The 23752-nt window shown below is 42.0% G+C and overlaps 1 protein-coding gene across 1 annotated transcript; it reads left to right on the forward strand.

The window, feature by feature from the left end:
* Positions 1-1323: 1323 nt before the first annotated feature.
* PAK1IP1 (PAK1 interacting protein 1) lies at positions 1324-18098 on the forward strand. Its single transcript, XM_059399430.1, has 10 exons — positions 1324-2646; positions 6106-6271; positions 9766-9886; positions 9963-10037; positions 10564-10616; positions 11188-11333; positions 11428-11525; positions 16089-16188; positions 17335-17458; positions 17606-18098. Exons 1-10 carry the CDS (start codon positions 2560-2562, stop codon positions 17818-17820), a joined length of 1185 nt encoding a protein of 394 aa, XP_059255413.1. The 5' UTR covers positions 1324-2559; the 3' UTR covers positions 17821-18098.
* Positions 18099-23752: the final 5654 nt, after the last annotated feature.

Here is a 23752-nt window from a genome sequence, read left to right on the forward strand (position 1 = left end):
AGACTAATTTCACATTTATAACCTCATACTGGACAAGTGTATATTAACTGTAGAGGGATTAATCCTTCTGAAAATGTAATGAACTTTTATCAGTGCTCTCTGCCAAAAAGATACATACACAATTTTGCATATAATTTCAGGGGAGTCAAAGCCTCCAGAACTTATCCATAAACTCCCTTAGGTGGGGATCACCTGGATAAATGCTTTTTAAGGTCTTCTGAGCTCTGCACCTGGTTCCAGTAATTTCTAACAGTTAAAAAAAAAAAGTACAGCACTTTGAGTTATGTTTATGTTTTTTACACTATGACTTTCATTCTAGAATCAGCTATATTCTAAAAGATTCCTAGTTGGAGCAAAAGACTTTTTCTAGCCATAGTATTCTTTAAAATGTGACAAGCAGGTAAAAGTGTGACAATCTGGTAATAGGTGCTGAATATAGTTAATTATCCTGTTACAGTGCTAAAATTAATTAAAAAAATGTACTGAATGAGTACTAATTCTTATCAAACAGTAGTTGAGATTTCCCTGGAGGTAAAGAGGCAGAGCCCCAGGGGCTTTCCAGAGACAACACAGAAAAGATTAAAAAAAAATTATTTATTTCTCAGAGAGAGACACCACATTCAAGCATGCACAAGCAAGGGGAGCAGGCAGGCAGAAGCAGACTCCCCACTGAGCAGGGAACCCGACGCTGTACTCCATCCCAGGACCCTGGGATTGTAATGGGAGCTGAAGGCAGACGCCCCTTTGAAACAGGTTTGTTCAAAGATTGTTTTCTTTTTGGATGAGAGAATATCACTTTTACATGAAAATAAATGGATATATCATGAAGTCTAATGCAGTAAGTCAAATTTTTCAAGATAAAATATGAGACCTCAAAAAAATGTCCTGCTTACTCTTTGTCCCATGCCCAGGGAACATGCACTGCAGCAACGCACTCTTTCACTTGAGCGGTTCTCCAGTGGCAACAGTCAAGAAGCAGTCAACAGAAAATAAATAGTAGTAGAACTTGACCTTTTGTAGGTAACTAGCACAAAGTGAAGGCATTAGGTAAAACAGTGAACAGCTATGCGTTTCCAAGACCTGGAGTTAAGACTACAGCGTTTTCAATGCCTGAGGAGGGCTTTCAGGTGGAGTCGCCAAAGTGTGCAGAAGACAGGCCCTTCCTTGCACTCAAGGGCGGCCAAAGCACGCAAAATCATTTCTGCAACACTCAGACCAGTCAATGAAAATAAACACGAGTTAGGTACGTAGTGGCAATTCACAATCCCAGAGAACGAATATTCTTTTCTAGATTTTATTTATTTGACAGAGATCACAAGTAAGCAGAGAGGCAGGAAGAGGAGGAAGCATGCTCCCCGCTGAGCAGAGAGAGAGCTCGATGGGGGGGGTCGATGCAGGCCGATCCCAGGATCCTGGGACCATGACCTGAGCCGAAGGCAGAGGCTTTAACCCACTGAGCCACCCAGGCGCCCCGAGAACAACTATTCTTGAAAAACAAAAGGGTCAAAGTGCTACAGATCAGCAACGTGGCTGAGAAACTGACACTGCGGTGCCATCTACCTCCTGCTTGTCGAATGCACCTGCTGTGGCATTTAAGACACAAATTAGGACGCCAGATGGTCCCCCATGAGGTTTGTGCAAAGCTGCCATTTCTAACAGACTCCGAATCTCCACACTTTATGAAAATCTAAAACGTCAACCAAGGCAGTCTTTGGTTTCACGAACGTTTGGTTTTGCACCCGAACCGGGAGGTGGCGGAAAGTGAACCGGGAGATTTCCTTCCGGAACCTTCACGTGGGATTGACTGCGCGCTTCTCCCTCCATCAGTCCGTCGTTACACCTTTCAAGGAAGGCGTCCTCCTCCCTCCCAGGGGTCTGCCGCAACGCAGGCCAATGGGACCCCCGAATCCGACTGGCAATCCAGCGGGAAGGAAAGGGGCGCAAGGCGGGATTCTCCCGGCGGGCAGACAGAAGCGCACGAAGCGGAGCTCCGGGGCTGACTTCGCGGTCTGCTCTAGAAACCGCTAGCCCTGAACGCCCCCCTCCTCTTTGCCCTATTGCGAGAGAACGGGAGAAAGGCTCGTTCGTGCTTCCGGCGAAAAAAGGAAACCCAATTCCTGACCCCCCGTCTCACAGCCCACAGGTGAGGTGCCTCCACACCAACAACCGGGAACTGCGAGAAGCCCCGCCCAGACTGGAAGAGGCCCCGCCCCCTCCGTGACGTTACGGAAATGAGGGGCTTCCGCAGAGGATGTCCCGCCCTACTCCCCTTAGACGTGCCTAGCTCGCAGCCACCTGGGATATGCCTGCTTGTCCTTAACTTTTTTTCTCCTCGTCATGAGAACTTCCTCATGTGGCGTCCTTCTTTATTCTCATCTTGGAAGCTCCGCGTGATCCTCAAGTGCTGAAACCGTTTCCAGGGAGGCAGGCGCCCTAAAGGCAGCCTGAAATCGTGACGTCATTTGAGCGCCGAAGCAGGAAGGACCTTACTGCCTCTGGCATCCGCTTTCGTCACTCTCAGCTGAGCGAGGCTCTTGGAAGGGGCACGTGTGCTGCTGAATGGAGCTGGTGGCTGGTTGCTACGAACAGGTCCTTTTTGGGTTCGCTATACACCCGGAGCCGGATACAGGCGGCGACCCCAAAGAGGTAAGAAGGTGCGCGGGTAAATCTGGTCGGGTTCCGTCACGGTGGAGGGAGGCACATCATCAGAGGTAAGTGAACGCATTGATCTCTTGGGGATTAATGGATGAATCAAACTCAAATGTGTAATCTAGTTTTTAAAACACAGAGTAGGCGTTTCCTAAAACGAGATCATGTCTATTGGTTTTAGTAGACTTTCTGAGCATGGTACAAGAAGGCAGCTGGCATTCCAGCCAACAGGCCAATGAGTCATAGGTTATGGATTTACGCCTCGCTCCCGTAAGTTGACAGCCAGTTTTACGTGCTCAGGACTTAATGGAAGAACAATTCGCCCTTTCACTGAGTTTTGTCTTGGAATTTTACCAAATATTACAGCAGGTCAGGATAAACCCTTCATTGATAAAAAGAAAAAAAAAAGTGTTCCGATTCATTCAGTACTTTGGACCTTTTACCCTAGTGCCATTAATTGGCAGTGGAGGTACAAAGAAGCCAAAGGAATGGATCCAGCTTGCAAACGTAAGGAGAAGAGCAGAGGAGACAAATGCATGGACAAAATGACAACAAAATATAAGTATTTTCACTAGATGTGTGAGAAAAAAGGTCAAGTAAATTGTCATTAGTGAAATAGGTAGTTAGGACATATCCAGGACTAGAAATAAGATCTTTTAACTTTTAAGCCAGTAATATTTTTCCCTAAGGAAATCCAAGTATCTCTTAGAAATCTATTTTTTCAGTATTTCTTTATGAAGTCAAGGTGTCAGTCTTGAATGAACCAGAAAACTGGAAGTATATAACTTGACTAATTACTTTTGTTTATTTTGTTTCTATCTGGTTATTAATCTGCTTTTGGCTGAAAGGTGACATCTCTTGTGTGCTTAAAGATGATGCTATTGTGTTACTCATTGTAAAAAAGTTGCTCCGTTGTTTCAGACACACAGTAGTCTGCACAGCAACCTCCTGAGTTATCCCTGTTTTATAGATGAGGAACCTGAAGTTGAGATCTATTGTGTGACCTGCTCAAGGCCACACAGCTAATAATCAGGAGACCTGGGACTCAAGTCCCCAGGTGTCTCTGAAACACAAAGTTCTTACACTGTTCACTACTGCTGCTAAATCTAGACAGACAATAGCTCAGATAATCAACATTCCTTCTATAATATGCACAAGCAAAGGTTATTTTTTGATTTCTGGCTGTAACAGCCCCACAGGAATATTGTGCTGTTACTCAAGGAGGCTCCCTTGATCCTGGTTGATGGAAGCAATGTTTGTTGCTGTAGTTCTTTAGAATTACTTTGCAGTAACCCTTCTTAAGTGTGTTTAGAGAGGTCTGATGGTTTTTTTCTTCTTTGGTTTGCTTTGCTAATACTTTTGATGCATTTCCTTCAGTTTGAAGTGTGTCTATGCATTCAGCTGTCAGTCATTCTTTGCACTCAATCAGTCTCACTTATTCAATCCAAAAGTTGCATATCAGTAAGCATAGAGTTCTTGAGACCTAATCATTGGTCATTCTAATCATTTATATTGGTACTAATGGAAGGAAACATAATCTTTATCCCATTTATTTTTCTTTATAAGACTTGTCATTATACTCATCAGCATGCGACATCCTATTTGTTTACTGTTTGTCTCTCCCACGGGGATGGGAGATGGCAGTTCAATTAGAACTGAATAGATGGCAGTTCTATTAGAATAAGGACTTTTCACCCTCAACTCTATGATCAACTCATCCTCAACAAAGCAGGAAAAAATGTCCAATGGAAAAAAGACAGCTTCTTCAATAAATGGTATTGGGAAAATTGGACAGCCATATGCAGAAAAATGAAATTGGACCATTTCCTTACACCACACATGAAAATAGACTCAAAATGGATGAAGGACCTCAATGTGAGAAAGGAATCCATCAAAATCCTTGAGGAGAACACAGGCAGCAACCTCTTCGACCTCAGCCGCAGCAACATCTTCCTAGGAACAACGCCAAAGGCAAGGGAAGCAAGGGCAAAAATGAACTACTGGGATTTCATCAAGATCAAAAGCTTTTGCACAGCAAAGGAAACAGTTAACAAAATCAAAAGACAACTGAGAGAATGGGAGAAGATATTTGCAAAGGACATATCAGATAAAGGGCTAGTGTCCAAAATCTATAAGGAACTTAGCAAACTCAACACCCAAAGAACAAATAATCCAATCAAGAAATGGGCCAGAGGACATGAACAGACATTTCTGCAAAGAAGACATCCAGATGGCCAACAGACACATGAAAAAGTGCTCCATATCACTCGGCATCAGGGAAATACAAATCAAAACCACAATGAGATATCACCTCACACCAGTCAGAATGGCTAAAATCAACAAGTCAGGAAATGACAGATGCTGGCGAGGATGCAGAGAAAGGGGAACCTTCCTACACTATTGGTGGGAATGCAAGCTGGTGCAACCACTCTGGAAAACAGCATGGAGGTTCCTCAAAATGTTGAGAATAGAACTACCCTATGACCCAGCAATTGCACTACTGGGTATTTACCCTAAAGATACAAACGTAGTGATCCAAAGGGGCACGTGCACCCGAATGTTTATAGCAGCAATGTCCACAATAGCCAAACTATGGAAAGAACCTAGATGTCCATCAACAGATGAATGGATCAAGAAGATGTGGTATATATACACAATGGAATACTATGCAGCCATCAAAAGAAATGAAATCTTGCCATTTTGCGATGACATGGATGGAACTAGAGGGTATCATGCTTAACGAAATAAGTCAAGCGGAGAAAGACAACTATCATATGATCTCCCTGATATGAGGAAGTGGAGATGCAATATGGGGGGTTAAGTGGGTAGGAGAAGAATAAATGAAACAAGATGGGATTGGGATGGAGACAAACCATAAGTGACTCTTAATCTAACAAAACAAACTGAGGGTTGCTGGGGGATGGGGGGGTTGGGAGAAGGGGGTGGGGTTATGGACATTGGGGAGGGTATGTGCTATGGTGAGTGCTGTGAAGTGTGTAAACCTGGCGATTCACAGACCTGTACCCCTGGGGATAAAAATATATGTTTATAAAAAATAAAAAATTAAAAAAAAAAAGAACAAGGACTTTTTTTCACTGCTCTATACCAACTGTCTACACTGATGCCAAGCACACAGTAGTCCTTTAGTATCTGAATGAATGAACAGTATGCAAGTCTCACATATAAGTAAATATAAGCAGTTAAGGATTTGGATAGGACCTTAAAGTAGTCTGGTCTCCATAATTGCTTTGGAGTCATGATACCCAGCATTGCCCTCCCATTTCCTTGCTGCCTGCTTTATTTCTCAGGCTCTTTGTTTTTCTTAATCTGCTATCACTGCATAATTTTTTTCCCTGTTCATAAGTATCTACTGGTAGTTTTCATGAATTCTGAAACCACTTACGTGTTTCTAGAGAACTATGATATGATTGTAACATTGTGTATTTAACTCTCCAGCAAAAATGGACTTCTGCGGCTGACTTCACTCACCATGCCCACACTGCCTCCTTGTCAGCGGTGGCTGTAAATAGTCGTTTTGTAGTCACTGGGAGCAAAGATGAAACAATTCACATATATGACATGAAGAAGAAGATAGACCATGGGGCTCTGGTGCATCACAATGGTGAGAAAATTATATCCTCTAATATGTTAAGGTATCATTACTTTACAATTTGACTTCAGTTGAAGAACTCATTAGGTGTCTACTTTGTAGCAGGTTCTGTGCTAGGAAATACAGAAATGAGAAAAATGTGTTTTTTTTAATCCTTAAATTCTCGTGGTCCATATTGGGAGACAGAGGGGAGGCACTTCACTCACACTGGGGGGAAGAAAACTTCCCCCAAATGACATCTGACTGAATTGTCTTAAAAGAGAAATACCGGTTAGCCAGGCAGGAGAAAGGGCGTTCCAGGCCGAGCAGAAGCATGAGGAGCACGGGAGCAGCCTTGTGTTCATTGCTGACTTTTTTGAGAGAGTATCACGTGCCCAGCAATGCGCCAAGAAGCTACAGTTGTACCTTCTGTTCATAGAAGAGAAAACCGGGATTCAAATGTGTTAACTTGATTTGCCCATGGTTATAAAACAAGGGAATAAGAGCTCACACCTAGGTCTAGAGCCCCTGTTTTTAACCTCTGTGTACCTGGGGAACTGTACGCAAGTCGGTATTATAAGAAGGTTAAAACAGAGGGTGGGGTGACTGGAGAAGTAGACTGCCCTGGTCCTGGGTGGTCCTGGGAGGTTAGGGATTGAGTGGGAGGGAGGAGCTGTGCGGGCTTGAGGAAAGTGCTGGCTCCCAAGATGGGAGAGAGATGCTGCCAAGAACAAGCAAAAGACTGAGAAGAGTCTTCCTGATTGAAGCTGGAGGCTCTGGATCAAGTAACATCTTTTTGCAGGAACCTCAGGCATTTTGATAGGAAGCAGAAAGCTACTAAGTGTGTGCAGTAGGTAGATTGATATACAAAGGAATTCAGGATTTTGGTGAAAGAAGAGTTTGTTGGCCTAGAGAAAATAAAGTGTCAAGAGTCTGCAGATCTCTGAAATAAAGGAACAAGTGGTCTGTGAATGAAGGGGGCCATGAATGGGCTGGCAAGTGGTGAGATTGTAGGCAGGGATGAGGCTCAGGAGTTGCAGTGTGGAGCAGGTCTAGGTGGTAACTAGGTCTGGGGTATAAGGCGTGAGAAGCAAAACCAGAGAGGAGGCAAAGCCACTAGAGTTGAGGTCAGTATTGGTGATTCTCAAGTTCAAGTCCTGCCTGGGTTTTCCACAGCTATGGTGAAGTTGTCCAGGATGGTGTTATGTGTGTGTGTTTGGTTTTTGGTTTTTTTTTCCTGAATAGGTGTGTGTTTTTTGTTTTTTTGTTTTTTCCCCAGCATTGAACATTACGGTGTTTTTATTTTATTTTCCCAGGGATACTCTGCTAAGGATGTTGGTTTCCTGCAGTTAAAGGCAGATGAGGCCACCACGCATTGGTTGTAGCAGTATATTTGGAGTGGTTGGTGTCTTTTTTAGGGCCTTTGCTACTTTGACAAGCATTCTCCTTTTTGAAGATTTTTTTTTTCTTTTTATTTGACAGAGACAGGTCACAAGTAGGCAGAGAGACTGGCAAAGAGAGAGCGCCGGAAGTCGGCTCCCTGCTGAGCAAAGAGCCCGATACGGGCCTCTATCCAGGACCCTGAGATCATAACCTGAGCTGAAGGCAGAGGCTTAACCCACCGAGCCACCCAGGCACTCGAATTCTCCTTAGAATTCTCCTTTTCAACAGAAGCTAGGCTTTGAGTGAATTCAACGGATGTTCCTTTTCCATTCTGTCTCCTGATCCCAGTTCACACAAGAAAGTTTCTCTGTTCCTTGGGCATGGAGGAAATAAGTAAAATAAGTCTGGTCTGCCTAAAGCCAGTGGTTCAGGTGTTCCCCAACAGGAAAAGGAGTGACTGAGAAGGAGTTTGGATGGGGATGAAGTATGGTTCCTGATTTCTTTCATTCCTTTCATAACTCCTGTTTGTTTGGATTTTTAAAAGATTTTTATTTATTTACTAGTACATGAGGTGGGGGAGAGGCAGAGGGAAAGGGAGAAACAGACTCCCCCGTGAGAGGGGAACCCAGTGTGGGGCTCCATCCCAGGATCCTGACCTGAGCCGAAGGTAGATGCTTAACCAACTGAGCTCCCCAGGCACCCCCAGCTCCTGTTTTTCTAATAGTTGGTATTAGAACAGCTCCTTTCCAAAGTAGGAAATAGGATAATAGGAGAGAGGAAAACAGGGGCAAAGATGGCTAAAGACTCTCGCTTTGATAAAGTTGTAGGTAACCCCATATATTATTAGTGCTTTTGGGGGTGGAGGGGTGCAGAATTATTCATCAGAGATCTTTGACTCTTTCAAAATAAAGGACAACATAAAGGGTTGAGTAGGATGTTCAGATGAACAACAGTGACCCCAGGGTTCATACCCTTATTCTGAAAAGGACAAAAAAGTAAATTTAGGCTTTGTGTCTGTGTTTTCGGTATTATTTGGCTCTGCTTTTGCAGTGTAAAAACAGCCATAGACATATTGGAACTGAACAAGTGAATCTGTGTTTCACTAAAACTGCATTTATGAAAACAGGCCACCAGCCAGGTGTGACTTACTGACAATAGTCTATTGACCACTGAGCTATAGGGCAGTTAAGTTGGGTGACAGGCTTCAAAGGACAGGGAATTTGACTTGAAGAAAGATGTATAATGGTGTGCATTGCTTTGGGGAGTTAAAAGAATGCTGGCTTCTTCTATCACCTCATCCTTACAGCGAGGTTAATATTTGAGGACAGTGAATAAGGTATGTCTTCCAGTTCCAAGAGCTGTAGGAGAAATTCATGGGAGATGCAGGCTTTAGTCTGGGCAGAGGGGAGTGGAGTGTGTTGTGAAGTTGAAAAGATAAAGGAAACTTTGTGAACCACAGAGGGAGATTACAGAGGGCATAGTTGAATAGTGGAACAACTTATAAAATAGTTCTAGTAAATCCTTTTTTAAAGATTAAAATTTTTTTTAAAATTACAATTTTAAAAAATTTTTAACTAATCTCTACACCCATCGTGGGGCTCAAACTCAGAACCCCGAGATCAAGAGTCATACGCTCTACCAACTGAGCCAGCCAGCAGCCCTCTAATAAATTCTTATGATAGTGAATGAGAACTATGTACAAATCAAAAGCAGGTCTGGAGGCATAGTTATTGGACTGTGGATGATTAGGTCACTAACTCACTGTTTGGAAAGTAGAAGGTTGTAGGTTGTACATCTTGGTTTTTTCCCCAGATTAGCTGGTTTACCAGTTGGTTTTGTTTGACTTCTGATCAAACAGTCCTCACCAGCCATCTCCTAAATTTATGATTGTGGAGATATAGAGCCAGAAAGTGAACTGATTTGCTGTTTATATACAACTAGCAAAATTCTGCTGAAAATATTTGCATAGCCTTGAAACTGTATGTTCTTATATATTTAAAAAAAAAAAAAAGGATCTCTTCACCTAAGACTTTAAGGTATATTTCAGTAGTACTAAGACATTAGATGTTTACTTACTTTCAAACCAGAAATGGAGTTTGCATTCAAGATGACTATTAAGTTTGCCTTTCTTGGTCTTTCCACAGGCACAATAACTTGCCTGAAATTCTATGGCAACAGGCACTTAATCAGTGGAGGAGAAGATGGACTCCTTTGTGTGTGGGATGCAAAGAAGTGGGAGTGCCTCAAGTCCATTAAAGCTCACAAGTGAGTCTGGCCCTTTCCCCATTGGTGGTCGCTAGGAGCCAGTCACATTGGGGACTAACTGTTGGTTTCCTTGTAGAGGACATGTGACCTTCTTTTCTATTCACCCGTCCGGCAAGTTGGCCCTGTCTGTGGGTACGGATAAGACGTTAAGGTAAGTGGTTAATGCCGAGAGCATCTTTTCTAAGTTGTGGTCTTTGTTGTCCAGGGGCAACAGGAAGCTACCATCAGGGTATATTTTAGTCCAATCATTAGATTCATTTTTTTGTCTCATCTCATGGCTCTCAGCTATTGGAAGGTAATGCAGTACACGAAAAGGTGCAAAGCTGGTGAACCTTTTCACAATGGTAGAGAGAAAATGACAAGCTCCGTGTTCACATGTACACTGTACGTTCCAGTCACTGCGAGCCGTGAAATGAAGAGGATGGGGGTCCTAAAAACAAATGTTATAGGAGGTGAAATATTTGGAAAATATATTAAACATTTTAAATATGTGACAGGGGTCTAGGAATGGCTGAGTTAATCTTGCTTGATAGTATATATTTCAGTGTTGCTGTAAGAAACACGATCATTCTAACTAGCTGCCTATGTAGTACATTGTCGTTTGAGTCGGTCTTCATCTTGTTTCCTTTACACCTGGTAAAAGTGATCATGCCATAAGTGAGCTTCCTTTTTTGCAGAACGTGGAATCTTGTGGAAGGCAGATCAGCATTCATAAAAAATATAAAACAAAGTGAGTACTTTAATTTAGAATATTTTTTATAACTTCATAGAATATGATAATATATACTTTACATATATACCTTTATTTCCCTTCATGATGGTGGTTATCTCCTAGGGCAATGCTTTAGGTTATTTTCTTTTCCCATTTTAAGAGTATATATTTATTTGAGAGAGCACAAGCAGGGGGAGTGGCATGCAGAGGGAGCGGGGGAAACAGGCTCCCCACTGATCAGGGAGCCCAATATGGCACTCGATCCCAGGACCCCCCTAGATCATGACCTGAGCTGAAGGCAGACGCTTAACCAACTAAGCTACCCAGGCGCACCCCATTCCTTTCCCATTGTAGATGGAATTCTTGTCATGACTGTCACCTACCAGTTCTATGACTTAATGATTCTTTTGAACCCAGTTCATTTTCTAAAACTTAACTTGCAAAATATATACCAGAAGTTCATTGTGAAGGTTAAATAGGATATTGGATGGAAAAATGCACAGTGCAACTATTTGCTCTTTTTATTACTACTCTGATCATTTCGTTTTTTGTTTATGAAATCAAAAAGCTTTGTGTTTTTAATTTCCAGATGCTCACATAGTGGAATGGTCCCCAAGAGGAGAGAAATACATAGTCGTCATATTGAATAAAATAGATGTCTATCAGCTTGACACTGCGTCTGTTAGTGGCACCATCACAAATGAAAAGAGAATATCTTCTGTTACGTTTCTTTCAGTAAGTGATCAGAAATCAGTGCTGGAATCTTCGTGTCTGTGGTGATGGTTGGAATTGATGATGACATTCTGGATATTCTTTTTCTCTCTGCTAGGAGTCTGTCCTTGCAGTGGCTGGAGATGAAGAAGTCGTACGGTTTTTTGACTGTGATTCACTAATGTGCCTCTGTGAGTTTAAAGCTCACGAAAACAGGTATTTTTTTTTTTTTTTTGCCAGTCTCTGTGTGTATGTATGTGTAGAGTCTTCAATAAATGTTACATATGTAGTAGTTTCATAAAGCAGGGTACATGTTTTCTCATGAACAAATACGGAGATAGACTTTCTACATAGATGCGATTTCTGGTGTGTGAGAGGATGGTGGAAATGTCTTCTTGGCATTAAGTGATGCAAAAGTGGGGAAGTTGGCACCAAGCCTGGTGATCGCACAAGATCTTTTCCCACTAATATTATTAAACTTGGGGCCTGAAATCAACCAAATCTGAAGAGGAACAAAATCAGGCAGTTGAGCTTTGCCAGGACCTCTCTTGTCCTTTTACTCTATTCCCCTTGTCCACTTCTTCCCCCTTTGTACACTCGTCGCTCTTCCCACAGGAGAAATATGTGACAGTACGGACTTCTGTTTCGTGCTGGTCTTTCTTAACCTGTTACTGCTCACTGTATTTCTAGGGGGAGACACTGATTCTCAGAGTAAACAGCTAAGTGGCTTGGCCAAGATTACCCCACTGTTAGGTGAGGGACCTGGGACCCAAACCCAGTTCTGTCTGCCTCTGCTTTTTCTACTGTTTTAGAAAAGGTGATAATATACAGTTACACTGTAATATGTTTCATTTATGTGTTCTTCTGTGTCTTAAATAAGTTCTAGTTTTTATTTTCTAAATAACTCTTTTTGAATACTCTGAATACTACAGCCAGTGAGTGTACAGGCCCTGGTTTTTCCCTGCATTGGGAAGTGTTTGTTCAAGGCCATTTCAAATGTACTGTTAAGACTAGAACTCTTAAAGTAACCCTTCATCCACTCATTTAATAGGTGTTCGTGAGCATCCGTTTAGAGCTGAACTAAGTTTTTAAATGATGAACAAAAAAGACAGGGGCTTGTATTTGTGTTTCTTGTAGTGGAGCAGCAGGTGATAAACAAGTAAGCAGACAATTATAACAGGAAGGAAACAGAAAGGTGTGCCTTAAGAGTAATAGCAGTAATTTGTATGATCGGGGAAGGGAGAGGGTCGGACTTCACAGATGAAGAGAGTTGTTTCCCAAGGGAGGAGAGAACCAAAGGCATAGTGTGCCCGAGGGAGGAAAGAGCTGGGCGTATTTTTGCAACAGATGAAAGAGCGTTGTGACTAGACCAGAAAGAGCCAAATGCTGCATGGCCTTGTAAATGGGTGAGGAGTTTAGATTTTATACCAAGGGCCTTTGTAGATTTTGTTCTGTTTATTTCTCACTGTGGAAAAATTGAAAGGCAGACCAGTTTAAGGAAGCGACCCCCATAGACCCACCACCCAGCTTCAGCAGTTGTCCGTTTATGGCCAGACTTGCTTTTTATATACGTCCCCAGCCCCTTCCTCCTTCCTGTGTTTTTTGTTTGTTTTTTTTTTTTTTTAAAAGATTTTACTTATTTGACAGAGACACAGTGAGAGAGGGAACATAAGCAGGGGGAGTGGGGGAGGAAGAAGCAGGCTTCCTGCCGAGCAGGGAGCCCAGTGCGGGACTTGATCCCAGGACCCTGGGAGCATGATCTGAGCCGAAGGCAGAGGCTTAACGACTAAGCCATGCAGGCACCCCGCCCTGTGTTATTTTTTAAAGGATCCTAGTTTTGCAGGATTTTAAACCTGGGAATAACATGATTTGATTCATGATGTTAGCCAGTTAGGCTACCCAGTGGTCCAGAAAAACAATGGCAGTAGCTTGGATGAGGGTTGGTGGCACTGGAGGTGAAAGAAATGGATATGTAAGAGGAAGCCATGTTTTATCTCTCTTGTCCTACTTGTCTCTTCATCCTGAACTTGGAGACTCTTGAGGTTAGGGACTTAAATATCTTTATTTCCTTTACGATAACATAATTATAGTTATGATCATCCCGTTGACTCTTTTTAAAACATTTTTAAATTTAAATTCAGTTAATTAACATACAACGTGTTATTGGTTTCAGAGGTACAGGCCTGTGATTCATCAGTCTTATATAATACCCAGCGCTCCATTACATCACATGTCCTCCTTAATGTCCATTACCTAGTTACCCCATTTGTTTCCTATGCATAAGAATCTCTTACGGCTTGTCTTCCCCTCTGGTTCTTCTTGTTTTATTTTTTCTTCTCCTCCCCTATAATCCTATTTTGTTTCTTAAATTCCACATATGAGTGAGATCATATCATAATTGTCTTTCTCTGATTGATTTATTTTGCTTACCACAATATCGTCTAGTTCCAGCCATGTCATTGCAAATGATAAGATTTCATTGTTTGTTTGTTTGTTTGTTTGTTTTTTAATGGCTGTGTAATATATACCACATGTTCTTTATCCATTCATCTGTGGATGGATATCTGGGCTTTTTCCATAGTTTGGCTATTATGGACATTGCTGCTATAAATATTGGGGTGCACGTGCCCCTTCAGATCACTACGTTTGTATCTTTGGGTTAAATACCCAGTAGTGCAATTGCTGGATTGTAGGGTAGCTCTGTTTTCAGCTTTTTGAAGAACCTCCATAATGTTTTCCAGAGTGGCTGCACAAGCTTGCATTCCCACGTCTGTCATTTCCTGACTTGTTAATTATAGCGATTCTGACTGGTTTGAGGTGGTACTGCATTGTGGTTTTGATTTGTATTTCCCTGGTGACAAGTGATGTGGAGCATTTCTTCATGCATCAGTTGGCCGTTTGGAAGTCTTTGGAGAAATGTCTGTTTAGGTCTTCTGCCCATTTCTTTTTTCTTTTTTTTTTTTTTAAGATTTTATTTATTTATTTGACAGAGGGAGATCACAAGTAGGCAGAGAGGCAGGCAGAGAGAGAGAGGAGGAAGCAGGCTCCCCACTGAGCAGAGAGCCCGACGTGGGACTCGATCCCAGGACCCTGAGATCACGACCTGAGCCGAAGGCAGCGGCTTAACCCACTGAGCCACCCAGGCGCCCTTCTGCCCATTTCTTGATTGGATTATTTGTTCCCTGGTGTTAAGTTTGATAAGTTCCTAATAGATTTGGATACTAGCCCTTTATGTGATTTGTCATTTACAAATATCTTTTTCCATTCTGTCTGTTGTCTTTTGGTTTTGTTGACTATTTCCTTTGCTGCGCTAAAGCTTTTGATCTTGATGAAGTCCCAATAGTTCATTTTTGCCTTTGTTTCCTTTGCCTTTGGAGACCTATCTAGCAAGATGTTGCTGCGGTCAAGGTCGAAGAGGTTGCTGCCTTTGTTCTCCTCTAGGATTTTATGGATTCCTTTCTCATATTTAGGTCTTCCATCCATTTTGAGTCTGTTTTTGTGTATGGTGTTAAGGAAGTGGTCCAGTTTTATTTTTCACGTGACTGTTTACAGTTTTCCCAACACCATTTGTTGAAGAAACTTTTTCCATTGGTATTCTTTCCTGTTTTGTCAAAGATTAGCTGACCATAGAGTTGAGGGTCCAATTCGGTGTTTTCTGTTGTATTGCATTGATCTATATGTCTATTTTTATGGGAGTACCATATAGTCTTGATGATGACAGCTTTGTAATAGAGCTTTAAGTCCAGAATTGTGATGGTACCAGCTTTGGTTTTCTTTTTAAACATTTCTTTGGCTAGTTGGGGTCTTTTGTGGCTCCATACACATTTTAGGATTATTCCAGCTCTGCGAAAAATGCTGATGGTATTTCGATAGGGATTGCACTGAATGTATAGATTGCTCTAGGTAGCATAGAGTTTTGTTGTTGTTGTTGTTGAAGATTTTACTTTGACAGAGTGCTCACAAGCAGGGGAAACAGTAGGCAGAGGCAGAGGGAGAAGCAGGCTCCCTACAGAGCAAGGAGCCCGATGTGAGGCTCGATCTCAGGACCCTGGGTCATGACCTGAGCTGAAGGCAGACACTTAACCGATTGAGCCACCGAGGTGCCTCTAGGTTGCATAGACGTTTTAGCAACGTTTTGTTGTACCAGTCCATGAGCATGGAACATTTTTCTATTTCTTTGTCTTCCTCTATTTCTTTCCATTAGTTTTCTGAGTACAGATCCTTTGCCTCTTTGGTTAGGTTCATCCCTAGTTGTCTTATGGCTTTGGGTGCAATTGGAAATGGGATTGGCTCCCTAATTTCTCGTTTTTTCTGTCTCATTGTTAGTGTATAGGAATGCAACGGATTTCTGTGCATTGATTTTATATCCTGCCACTTTGCTGAATTTCTGTATGCGTTCTGGTGATTTGGGGTGGAGTCCTGGGTTTTCCACATAGAGTATCATGTTCTCTGCGAAGAGTGAGAATTTGATTTCTTTGCCAATTCGGGTGCCTTTATTTCTTTTTGTTGTCTGATTGTGGAGGTTAGGACTTCTAGTACTATGTTGAACAGCAGCAGTGATAGTGGTTGACAGTCCATTTTATCTTGGAATTTGGACCCTGAAAAGGACTTAACTGACTCATGGGAATGTGAAGCATAGTTAGATTTTAGTCCCATTCCTTATGCAGTTTGGAAGCACTTGGAACACTGAAAAATCAAGAGATGTGCATAGAAGCTTTATGACAATATCATACTATCTGGGAGAAAGGAGACTTTATGGTGTTCATATTTCTATTCTAGGGTAAAAGACATGTTCAGTTTTGAAGTTCCAGAGCATCATGTTATTGTTACAGCCTCGAGTGACGGTTTCATCAAAATGTGGAAGCTTAAGCAGGATAAGGTCAGTGTCTTAACACAGTATAAATCAGTATAAATGCACTTTAATGCAAGTCTTACTATCAAGGTTGCTTTGAATTAAGGGAGGCAGAATAATTTTCAGGGCAGAAATCTTTAAAGAAACTTAGTCTCTTCCATGCATGTTTGATTGTCATAGTTTTAAAGTTGGGCTTTGAGAGCTACCTGGGTGGTTAGTGTTGGTGAGTCTGAGCTGGCTAGGTACCAGAACTCCTGCTTTTGCAGGCAGAGAAGTGCTACTTTTTTCTCTTATTTTTTCTATTTTTTATTTTTTTAAAGATTTTATTTATTTGTCAGAGAGAGAGAGAGGAAGAGAGAGTGAGCACAGGCAGACAAAATGGCAGGCAAAGGCAGAGGGAGAAGCAGGCTCCCTGCCGAGCAAGTAGCCCGATGTGGGACTCGATCCCAAGACGCTGGGATCATGACCTGAGCCGAAGGCAGCTGCTTAACCAACTGAGCTACCCAGGCGTCTCTCTCTTATATTTGTATATCGATATTCTCTGAAGATTTTGTTAGTTAAAAATACTGCCATTACTAAAAATTTGAAAATTACCGATTGATAATGGAACTAACCGTACTAAAAATTTGAAAATTACTGATTGATAATGGAACTAACCATAACTAACCATAGATAATTGGACAATTAAATTCCCTTTAGTAGTCCACTCTTGCAGATCCTCTTGGTTTATTATTTTTGATTGTCCTATAAACACATTCTGTGAATGTGGTTTGTTGCGTGTCTGTGCAGGGTTCTCCGTTAAAACCTAGAAATGAACAAGACATAGTCCTTTTCCTTAATGAATTTACAGTTTCTGAATAGTCAGAAACATGCTCTGTGAAGGACACAGCCAAACCAAATGTGAGTCAAGATAATAGATTTCTTCTAAGCAGCATGTTTTATTCTTAAGAAAATACTCTAACTTTTAAATAAAAAACTTAAAATTCTGATTGGCTGGCTCAGAAAAGTATGCAACTTTTGATCTTGGGGTTGTAAGTTCAAGCCCCACATTGGGTGTAGATAGGGGTTACTTAAAAAAACGAAATCTTAAGAAAATGATAAGTTCACTTGCTAAAGGAAAAAAAAATTATTGAAAATTCCCCTATATTATCATGAATTCTTCTTCTGTTTTAGAAAGTTCCCCCATCTTTACTCTGTGAAGTAAAAACTAATGCCAGGCTAACATGTCTTGGAGTGTGGCTAGACAGAGTGACAGACACACAAAAAAGCCTTCCTTCAACTGCAGAGCCTTCTCCTGGTAAGTGAAAGTCAACATTTTTAGAAAATTTGTTAGCTCTTGAATTGTTGAAATGGAGGAGATTCAGGTAACTTCACTTTATTATCAACCTTGTTTATTTGAAGAGGGGAAAAGTGGTCTTTACATGTACTATCTCTTATGTTTTAGTAAGTAAAAAACAGCCCAAAATCAACAAAAAGGAAGCTGGCGATGTCGTGCAGGAAGAAGAAAGACAATCCATACCTGACTCAAAGAAATGTGGTTTAACTGGTGACAGTAATAAGCCAATGAAAGCAAATACTCCACTGTCAACCAAGAAGAGGAAAATGGTAGGAATGTTGGAAAAACAGAAGAGAAAAAAGAAGAAAATACGAATGACATAGTGAATCCCACATTTCTCCTATGAGAAAAACTTCTTAGATGGAATCCTTTTCAGATACCCCTGCCCCAAGTAAAAGCTAGAAATTTCTTCTTTTGGAGAAAATGTACAGCTTTAAACACACACACACACACACTTTAATGTGCTTATTTTTAACAGTGGCAAAACTATTTTTGGTAGGCAACATTTTATTAATTATATGTCATGGTGATATATACTATGTCAATGTGTAATATATTATTTTTTACTGTTGTAAAAAGCAAATAAAGATCTTTTCATACACAGGTTTTGGGTTTGTTTTTTTTTTTATTTGAGATTTTACTTATTCACCTGAGAGAGAAAGCAAGCAAGCATGAGTAGGGGGAGCTGGAGAGGGAGATGGAGAAGCAGGCTCCCCGCTGAGCAGGGAGCCCGACACGGGGCTCCATCGCAGGACCCTGAGATCACAACCCAAGCCAAAAGCAGACACTTAACTGACTGAGTCACCCAGGTGCCCCTAAAGTATACACAGTTAACTTTGAATACATTCTTTACCAGAGATGGGTAAGAGTTGTTTTTCAGGTTTTCCTCCTAAATGGGGGAAATATGATAATGCCTTGCTTTGGCTTGTTCAAATGGCTCTAATAATTTCAATGCAGATTTTGTTCATTTTGTTAACAACTGTATAAAAAGATTTTCTTTCCAGGAGGCAATTTAAGACAAACTTAAAAATCATGGACACATGAAACATATATGTATAAAGCATATGTTTAAACTTAGAGCTGTGTACATAACAAAGTTATGAGGGAGATTACCAAACCTCATTAAATTACTTGGCTTCCAAGCTGTGGATGACAAGATAAGTGAAGGGTCAGAAAATGACATTTTCAGGATTTTTTTCATCTGTTTCAAGCCAACAAAAAACATTCACTTAGTTAATCTAGCAAAAGTAGTCTTAAATTCAGCCTGTTGATTATAATCTTGTCGTCTCTTACTGTATCCTCCAGTGGATTCTTGGGTGATTTGAAAAGACACATTTATAGAGGATTCGTAGATTTGAGCTGACCGGCTGCCAAATACCTGAGGTCAGCAGGGAATCCTTCCTGCTCAGGCAAAATGAGACCTCTGACATTTGGAGACTGAATTAATGCTCCCTTCACAGGAAGGAAATCTAGGAAATGAGCCAAATTCTGTGTTCTGACATGTCAGTCCACTTCTTTGTTACCTTTAGGCCTACCAGCAAAGATGAATAAGGTTTTGGGGTATTTGTTATGTTTTCCTTTAATAATTTTTTAGAACACCTTGAGGTTTCTAACAAAATTGAGAGGAATGCACAGAGATGTCCTGTATGCTCCCTGCCTCTACACACGCCCAGCCGCCCCCATGATCAACATCATTCCTAAGAATGGTACACTTTTTACCAAGGATGAATGTACATCGGTGTATCCTAACCACCCAAAGTTCGTAATTGACCTTAGGGATCACTCTTGGTGTGTACACTGTAGGGACAAATGTATAATGACATACTAATATGATCCAGACTATTTCCTCTGCCCTGAAACACCTCTTGTGTTCTGCCTGTTCATTTCTCCCCCACCGACTTCTCATAATCACTGATCTTTTCCTTGCCTCCATAGTTTTGCCTTTTCCAGAATGTCATGTGGTTAATCAGAGTATTGTAGCCTTTTCAGATTGGCTTCTTTCACTTGGTAACCTGCATTTTCTTCCGGCTTGATGAGTCATTTCTTCTTAATGCTCAATAGTATTCCATGGTCTGTGTGTACCACAGTTTACCCTTCACCTACTGGGGGACATCTTGGTGGCCTCCATGTTTTGGCAGTTGTGGTAAACATCCATGCCTAAGTTTTTGGATGGACAGGTTTTCAACTCCTTTGGGTAAATACTAAGTAGTGTGATTGATGGGCTGTATGGTAAGAGCATGTGTACTTTGCTAAGAAGCTACCACACTGTCTTCCCAAATGGCTGTGCCGTGTTTCATTCCTGCCACCAATGTCTGAGGGTACCTGTTGCTCCACATCCTCACCCAGCATCAGGTGTTGTCAGCGTTCTGGATTTTGGCCAGTTTGTGTGTAGCGGTACCTCATTTTCATTTGCATTTCCCTGAGGACATATGTGGAACATCTTTCCATATGCTTATGTGCCATCTGTATGTCTTTGGTAAGGTGTCAAAATATCTGGCTTTTTTTTTAAATAAAACTGTTTTCTTACTAATTGAGTTTTAAGAGTTCTTTGTATTTTCGATAGCAATCCTTTATCAGCTGTGGCATGGCTGGGATGGAATGGGTGCTGGTTGGGAGTGTCCCAGTGCATGAGGTATTGGGGCATTCCTGGTGAAATGCTAAAGTCAGGTGCAGGCCTGTTGGGTCCCAGAACCCCCTGTGCTAGGACCACCTTGGTGGACCGTTGGAGTTGGGGTGTTAGGAGTCCAGGGCTCACTGGAGCAACCCAAGCAGGTGAGCTAGAGCGCCCGGACCCTGCTCCCTGCCATGCTATCCAGGTGGAGGGGGAATGTAAACCAAGGCTCTCACTGGCATCTCCTACCCCAGAGAATTCCAGTAGTTCTCCCACCATTTGGTAGACATTCTAGGGTTAATATATTTCCTTTACTTAATAGTTTAGTTGCCTTTAAACTGTTGGGGCTTTTTGTTTGTTTGTTTAAGATTTTATTTGATATGGGGTGCCTGGGTGGCTCAGTGGCTTAAAGCCTCTGCCTCCGGCTCAAGTCATGACCTCAGGGTCCTGGGATCAAGCCCCACATCGGGCTCTCTGCTCAGCAGGGAGCCTGCTTCCCCCTCTCTCTGCCTGCCTCTCTGCCTACTTGAGATCTCTGTCTGTCAAATAAATAAAATCTTTAAAAAAAAAAAAAAAGATTTTATTTGATAAAGTATGGGGAAGAGAGTGCGAATATAAATGTTTGGAGGAAGGGCAGAGGGAGTGGGAGAAGCAGGCTTCCCACACAGTGGGGAGTCTGATGTGGGGCTCAATCCTGGGACCTTGGGATCATGACCTGAGCTGAAGGCAGATGCTTAACCAACTGAGCCTCCCAGGCGCCCGAATTACTGGGTTTTTGCAATGCTCTAGGGATGACGAAACCCACATGTGAGTTCCTCAGTGATATTACTCCCTGCTGCAGGTTGTTGCTTTGGTGGTGTGGTCTCATTGTTACCATGTTTCTGTCTCTTCTGCCCTTCTCTATGTGGTCCTTCTATTCATCATGCAGAAGCTATTCAATCACATTAGATCTTCAGAACTAATTCTGTGCATGTAGGTGTAGATTCAGCGTGTCCATGGGGTAAAGTGAATGCAGGGTCTTCCTATGGCGCCATCTTGAGCCACCTCTCTCCTCCTCATGTTGTAAATTGATTGAATAAACCATGTGATTCAAGCATTTTAGGTTAGTCTATGAGCCTTGCTGCTCAGTGGCCTCTGGCAGAACTTCCCTGGTAGTATCCTTGGAAGCCTTTATATTGACAACAGGTCCTATAAAACTGTGTAATATATTTGGGGGAATTCATGTTCATTCTGTTTCTTTTTTCCAAGTAGAAATGTATAGTCTGCATATAGTCTTCACCATCTAAATGTTGAATTGTCTACTTTGGTACTTGTGTGTGAGCAGATTCTCATCACAAATTCACTCCTTCCCAATTTAGACTGTGTCATGTGACCTAGACCTCCGCCCTCCTTTGTTTATTCCGTAGCCGTGTATGTGTTCATCATGTGCCAGGCACTACCTTAGGAAGGCAAAGTGTGATCCCCGCCCAAAGGACAAACGTTTTGGTAAATGTTTCATCTTTTATGAACCAAACTAATTCTATCTTGGACAAATCCGCCATGATGACTGTTTTGTGACCTGAAACCTTCCTGAGTACAGGTCCCCCCATTCTTTCCTTTTATTTAACCACACCCTTAAGTATACCCTCAGGGCATAGCATCCTTGATCTGCCCTGGAGACAGGAGACACGTGCAAGTCTACCTGTACTGTGGCAGCCAAAGAAACACTCTGTCCCCCTAATAAGTCATTACTTGCCAAGCTAGACTTGTTAGCCTTAACCCTCTCGGGTCTAATGACTTCTTTGACCTTTGGTGGTCCTTTTGCATACACCTCCTTTCACAGAACACATATAATGGCCTGGGATAGTCAGGGGCAGCTTGACTGATGACTTTTTAATAAAAAATGAGATTGAGGGGGCGCCTGGGTGGCTCAGTGGGTTAAAGCCTCTGCCTTCAGCTCAGGTCATGGTCTCAGGGTCCTGGGATTGAGCCCTGCATCAGTCTCTGCTCAGCGGGGAGCCTACTTCCTCCTCTCTGCCTGCCTCTCTGCCTACCTGCGATCTTTGTCTGTCAAATAAATAAATTTTTAAAAATGAGATTGAATTTTTAGACAAGGATAAAAATGTATTTCTGGCAAAAGAAATGGGGTGCTATCTCAGCTAAAAGAGACATTTAACTGCAAGAAACGAAGAGCAACTCTGTTTATTCCAAACTTCAACAGAGGGCATGGGGATGGATTTATAACAGACACAGGTGCGTCTGACAGAAGCTAGGGTAGAAAGAGAACCAGAGCTCAGAAAGGGACAGGGTGTGATCAGGGCAATCTCTCCCTCTTGTCTTCTTCTCTCTCTGCATATTGTCTTCATTCTGCTTTCTGCAGACCGGCCTCTCCTTTTATTCCACATCTGCTCATTCATTCAACACATGCTTACTGAGCATCCACTGTGTGTGCCAAGCACTATTCTAAGTGCTGCATAAACACCCTCATTCTCTAGGAACTTACATACTAGGGTGGGGAGATGATTTTATAATTAGTAAGTTATACAGCACTAAATATGGAGGTAAGTGCCATGGAGGAAAATACGCTGAGAATTGCATATGCATTGCAATTTCATTTTAGTTAATTTTTGAAGATTTATTTATTTGCAAGAGAGCACAAGCAGGAGGCAGAGGAAGAGGGACAAGGAGGCTCCCCACTGAGCAGGGAGCTGGATGCAGGTCTTGATCCCAGCACCCTGAGATCACAACCTGAGCCAAAGGAGACACTTCACCACTTCACCAAATGAGCCACCTGTTTTAAACCAGATGATCCAGGAACGCCTCACTGAGGAAGTGACAGCTGAATAAAGGCATAAAGGAGACCAGGTGGTGACCTGGGAGATTATCTGGGAAGTGCTGAGCAGATGAAGAAACAGGTGCAAATGCTCAGAGGCAGGGACAGGGAGGCTGAAGCATGAGCAAAGTCGGGATGAAAGTGAGCTGAGGGCAGGGAGGTAGATGTATAGGATTTCACAGGCCATTGCATGAGAAAGGGGGCCACTGGGTTTTGGTTGAGGAATGACATAGAGACAACACAAGTGAGGTCAAGGGTGTAGATTTTGAAATACCTTACTTCAAAATAACAGTTCCAGCCAGGATGAGGTTTGTAGGTAACTTACCTAATTCTCTGTGGTTCAATTTCTTTAAGTCTAAAGGACAGGAGTAAGATCACAGTGGTTAAAACTAAGGTTTAAGTTTACACCTGAATAGGGAGGAAGGCATCCCCAAATCCGTTCTGAGCTAGTTTTAAGTCCCATTGTTGGTTGTTCAGCATCTTCAGTAACTCAGTGAGGGTCTGGCATACTGGAATGACTCAAGTTCTTCTTAGTCCTTTTCTGATTTCCCTGGTTAGAATTAGGTACGGTAAACACAGGCTTCAGTTTTGGTATCTCAAAGGCAGGAACTGCTGTAATTGTAAAAGTTTTTGTTTGGGTGTATGCATGAGCTGCAGTTTCCTTCTTTCACTCAAGATTGTATTTATAAGATTTATCTACATTGATTCTTGTAGGAGATTAAGGAGAAAGAGAGACTTATCAAGGATAAACACCCCAATTTTTCTGTACAGCAATCGAGTTAGTGGTCCTGCAGGAAACGCGAGGAAGAGAAGCCGATCTGTAGCGGAATGG

Source organism: Mustela nigripes, chromosome 5, assembly GCF_022355385.1.
Source record: "Mustela nigripes isolate SB6536 chromosome 5, MUSNIG.SB6536, whole genome shotgun sequence".
Lineage (NCBI taxonomy): Eukaryota > Metazoa > Chordata > Mammalia > Carnivora > Mustelidae > Mustela > Mustela nigripes.

Excerpts from the sequence above, each read along its gene's own strand:
- PAK1IP1 (XM_059399430.1), top strand. The coding sequence starts at position 2,560 with ATGGAGCTGGTGGCTGGTTGCTACGAACAGGTCCTTTTTGGGTTCGCT. Across the intron at positions 10,038-10,563 it reads GGTACGGATAAGACGTTAAG|AACGTGGAATCTTGTGGAAG; the intron begins GTAAGTGGTTAA and ends CCTTTTTTGCAG. Across the intron at positions 11,526-16,088 it reads TTTAAAGCTCACGAAAACAG|GGTAAAAGACATGTTCAGTT; the intron begins GTATTTTTTTTT and ends TTTCTATTCTAG.